This window comes from Hylaeus volcanicus, unplaced genomic scaffold (genome assembly GCF_026283585.1).
Source record: "Hylaeus volcanicus isolate JK05 unplaced genomic scaffold, UHH_iyHylVolc1.0_haploid 11117, whole genome shotgun sequence".
NCBI classification, from domain to species: domain Eukaryota; kingdom Metazoa; phylum Arthropoda; class Insecta; order Hymenoptera; family Colletidae; genus Hylaeus; species Hylaeus volcanicus.
The window spans coordinates 1-4,878 of NW_026532461.1; the positions used below are offsets into that span (position 1 = coordinate 1).

A 4,878-nucleotide genomic window follows, 5' to 3' on the forward strand; every position below is an offset into this window, starting at 1 on the left:
TTGGGGGGGGGGGGGGGGGTAGAACAGCTTGCAAATTTTCAACCCACTTCGTAAAAAAACACTTCCACGCATCGGAGGGCGATGAAATTCACTATGTTTGTTCTCGATACATTAAGGATGAATGCCGAAAAGGTCCCGTTTCGAAAACTCCCCCCGGAGCTGAAGGGACAGAAGTAGGGATGGTCCACCCCCAAGTGTAAGGGTTGGAACGTTGTTTCGTTGCATGGATCACATGTCCAACAGTCCAGGGCATCGGGCTGACACAGTTTTGATGCCTTTTTCAAACGTAAATAGCGATAAAATACGATAATGTCGATTTTTTTTAAAAACTTGCTTCCAACTTCAGGCCCATCTGCAGGGTGAACGAGTAACCCCATGTCAACGCCGTTCATGGATTCGGACTCACGAATACATCATTAACAAATCTCCAAAAAATCAGATTTTTTCAATCACGCTTTCGTTGTCAAATCGGAGTAGATTTGAAAGAGTAGTAAGAGGGCCGGACGGAGTAGGCATTCAGAAGTAGAGCAAGGGCCTGCACGTGTACGTGGTCAGCCCTTACACTTGGGGGTGGACCACCCCTACTTCTGTCCTCCTTCCCTTCAGCTCCGGGGGGAGTTTTCGAAACGGGACCTTTTCGGCATTCATCCTTAATGTATCGAGAACAAACATAGTGAATTTCATCGCCCTCCGATCCGTGGAAGTGTTTTTTTACGAAGTGGGTTGAAAATTTGCAAGCTGTTCCACCCCCCCCCCCCCAAAGGGCGCCTATGGGGAGCACGGTATGGGTGATGGCATTTTCTGGATCAGGGGAGTCCAGAGAATGCATTGAGTCCAAAATCGAGACCATCGTCCAAAAATTGTGGATTTTAGAGAGGGTGGGAGGTTGTTGGGGGTGGGTTTGTCCGAGAGGGATTTCAAGGGGTGCATTTTGTAGAGGGCATCAAGAAGAGTCGCCCCGAAGGTTTTTTTGAATTTTTCAACCCCTTCCGTCATCCCTGGCCTGTTTCAAAGAGGCGTTTTTCTACACCCTCCCGTTTAGGGGGGTGAATTAACCCCTTCGCATCAACCCTCGCCCATGTAACTTTACACACGCTCAGAGGACACTATAAAACTACTCCTCACGGAGTTTAATTCCAATCGGTTGAAAACTTCCATGTTTTTGAACCGTTTAAAAATTTGTCCGCTAAGTTTTGATCGTTAGTGTAGAAGGATTTGGATTATCCCTATCTTCATTAATTATAATCCCAGCAGGAACATGAAACTTATTAATACAAGCTTATTAAAGAACACTGTTCAAACACTACTGCCATAAGATCGATTTGACATTCTAATTATAATGCAACGTCCCCCATATAAATTCTCTAGATACATTTTGAAGCTCGTATATTAGATTGACTATCTAATTGTCAAACCAATTTTTTATTCAACTAGGTTAATAACAAATTCATTTCAGGTTATTCTATTCGAATTACGGTTATTATATTTCTTTCTAAAAAATTTCAAAAATGGATTAATTCACGATAGAAATTAGGTTTCTAGTTTATTTTGCTAATCTTGTACCTTCATGCAAATACATTTGTTAAACATACAAATTTTACATTTCTTCTCATATTTCTCCTTTTATTTTCTCGGGATGTTGTTGAATTTTTAAATATTGTCTTACCCCTATGTTGTGTCACCGGTACCCATCTAAAACCCATTAATTCTGTTATGGATTTTATCCTCGAAACTTTCTCGTAAAAATCACATAGAAAGCGAGCCAGTGACCGACTTGTTTATATTTGGTTAAATGCAAACACACGCGCCAGATATTTGCAGTCGCCGCTCCGAAAACACAGCTCCCGATGGAGAGGCTTCACTCCACGTTTTTTTATTACTTTTTTTTGTAGAGAATCGTTCGATTCTCTGTTGTATGGCGATACAGGATACCCTGCAGAGTTGTTCCATACGAAAAATGCTCAAATTTATTTCCCCTTGAAGCCCCCTTGAAATAAAACTACAAAATTTCAATGTTTACACGCCAAAATTTCATTAAAATTCAACGTTGAATCGCTTTCAAATTGTGCTTAGCAAATAAAATTAAAAACTAAAATTGAGCTTTAAAAAAGGTGTGATATTTTTTATTGAGCGTTACTTAATTTGTCAAATAAATTCCAAATCGAACTTGCGACGTTTAGGGAGACAACGCACAGTGATCCAGATGGCTAAAAACCTTGGTATTTTAGGGTTATTTGGGTTGCAATTACGAATCTGGTATCAGAATTTCAAAACTCAAAATGGCGGATCCAATATGGCTGACATGCATATTAAAAATATTAAATTATTATGAATTTTTTATGAAATAGGATTTCTAGGTTTATTGGGCAATATAGTTAGAATAGATTGGCAGAAATAACAATAATAAATTAATGTTACATTAAAATTAAGGATAATAAGGTTTGTTTTAATGCCGCTTCTTTTCCTTATAAGCATGGACTTTAAATTTAAATAACTTAAAATGGCGCAAATTTGGGCAAGTTTTCTCAATTGGATATCATACCTGAAATGTTACTTAATATCAAGAAACTTGGCAGAGCGTGTCACTCGGTGACTATCATCTTTGTTTTTCTTCCGATTCATCGAAAGATAACTAAAATTTATACCATATTGAGAAGGGAATTACAATAGTGAATCCAAAGATATTTTACTTTGTTCTTGTGAAAAGTTTATGTTTATAACATCTACTTTTATGATAAAATGATTTACATATGAATCTATTGAGGATAAACTTTCTGTGACACAATAAACATGCGCCACTTTTCACGATATCAAGGAGCATGAAATTTCGTCAACTTTGAACCTCTGTATATCAGTACCCGATTACTATTTTTGTAAATTTCAAACTTCATGTAATGCACTCATATGTATACAACATACGCACAATATTGAAAAAAGTGTGTTCGAAACTTCAAAAATTGCATTTTGGCCTGGTTTTCGGCCTTCGGACTACTGTGCGACGCGTTCCGGGTAATTGCAAATTAATATCGCAATTACGTTTTGGATTTAGTTTCGCGATGCCTGCAATTTACGAGGAATATTCTTTTTATGGTTGCAGTGAGGGTGAATGATTCCCAGCTCATCATGATCTCGGAGAAAGCGCAGTACGACCATTCCATGACAGGATATTTGCATAAGCGGACCGCCGACTCAGCTAAGTGGCAATTACGATGGTTCGTTTTGTATCAGGTGAGTTAGCCTTTGCTCGACCTTCTCTAAACCATTTGGGCTACCGAGAATTGTTTATAATTGGAGCTATTAACAAGTCGAATGTGATTTTCTGGTTTCTCAAAATTGAAGTTTCTGAACATCTTAGGAAAATCTTGAGAGATTTTTAAACTTCATATTGAAAGAGTCTCTACGAAAAATAAGGCACGGAGATTCGAACCCAGGATCCTCGAATCATTAAAATCATATTCAATTCATTGAAATGATATTGAATCAGATTAATTATATGAAATAATTAAAGACTTAATAATTGAAAGTTGAAAGTATGAAGGTTGTTCAAGAATAGTTAATGCTGTCATAAAAATAAAGGAAGTACTAAGTATTAAATTCTCCATTGAATATATTATTTTTATCTAATTTCAGACAGTAAATCGTACACTAGTATTGACAAAAATAAAATATAGGCTAAATTAAAATTTGTATTCTTTCTTCAATTTTAAAAATGTCCTTGTTCATGTTCATTCACTTCTTTAGAGCGCGTTGCTCGCAATTGCCTATAACTCCTATTGCACTTGAAGGTAAAAATCTAAAAATACCATATGAAATCTACTATAAGTTCACTACAACTTTTATACAATATTCTACATCTCCTTCTGAGAATCAATTCGTTCCAAAATATAACTATAACTCCTATTGCACTTGAAGGTAAAAACATAAAAGTACCATATGAAATCTACCATAAGTGCACTACAACTTTTATACGCTATTCTACATCCCCCTCTGAGAATCAATTCCTTCAAAAATATTTTGAATTTCCATTAAGACACACTCCTCACTATATACAAAATATTTTTACCAGCAATTACTCTTTTAAACTCTTCGAGAACTGATCCGTTTCCATTTCCCATTAAAATCGAATCGCGAAACGAGAGTTGGTCCCATTCAGTGGAAACTGATTAGAGCGTCGATGTCTGTTTCAGAATTTGCTGTTCTATTACGAGAACGAGCACTGTTCGAGGCCCAACGGCGTCATTATGTTGGAGGGATGCTACTGCGATCGTCTCATCACCGCCAAAGGCAAAGAGCCTGACAAACAGGTAGGTGCTTTCAGTTTTCGTGTTGCGTCGGGTCCCTGTGCGCGGTAGCTTGTTCGACGAACGCTGGGAGAATAGCTCTCAGGGATGGAAGAAGCGAGGCTTCGATTCTTCAAAGAGCGATTTACAACGTGCTGGGAAATTTAATTGGGTTAGCCCCGTACGGACACCGGGAAACTATTATGGAATATTGGATTCGTTTCGATACGCTACAGGGGCACTTTCAGGCGTAGTAAAAGTGGAGAAATAACGATACGTGGCGTCGAAAAAACGTTAACCTCATGACTTTCACAATCGTCTCATTATTCAAGTTAAAGTTGAAAGTAAAGGACGTTTTAAAAGACGCTTTAGAAATTGTTTTTTAATGAAACGTGGGTATGAAATTTATCTGATGTGAGGGTGCTTTATCTAACAGTGTTTATGTAAATAAACATGGATATAAAAGTGGAACACAGTGAAGTCTCCATAAATGCATCTCGGGATTAAACTAGTGCATTTATGGTAGACTCGGGATTAAGATAGTGCATTTATGGTAGACTCTAGATTAAACTAGTGCATTTATGGCAGACTCTGGATT

General features: G+C 37.6%; 1 protein-coding gene across 1 annotated transcript; it reads left to right on the forward strand.

The window, feature by feature from the left end:
• Positions 1-3,102: 3,102 nt before the first annotated feature.
• Positions 3,103-4,645, forward strand: LOC128882357 (ras-specific guanine nucleotide-releasing factor 1-like). The gene is made up of 2 exons (XM_054133948.1): positions 3,103-3,228; positions 4,188-4,645. The coding sequence occupies exons 1-2, from the start codon at positions 3,124-3,126 to the stop codon at positions 4,350-4,352; spliced, it is 270 nt and encodes an 89-aa protein (XP_053989923.1). The 5' UTR covers positions 3,103-3,123; the 3' UTR covers positions 4,353-4,645.
• The last annotated feature ends 233 nt before the right edge of the window (positions 4,646-4,878 follow it).

Excerpts from the sequence above, each read along its gene's own strand:
- LOC128882357 (XM_054133948.1), top strand. The coding sequence starts at position 3,124 with ATGATCTCGGAGAAAGCGCAGTACGACCATTCCATGACAGGATATTTG. Across the intron at positions 3,229-4,187 it reads GATGGTTCGTTTTGTATCAG|AATTTGCTGTTCTATTACGA; the intron begins GTGAGTTAGCCT and ends TGTCTGTTTCAG.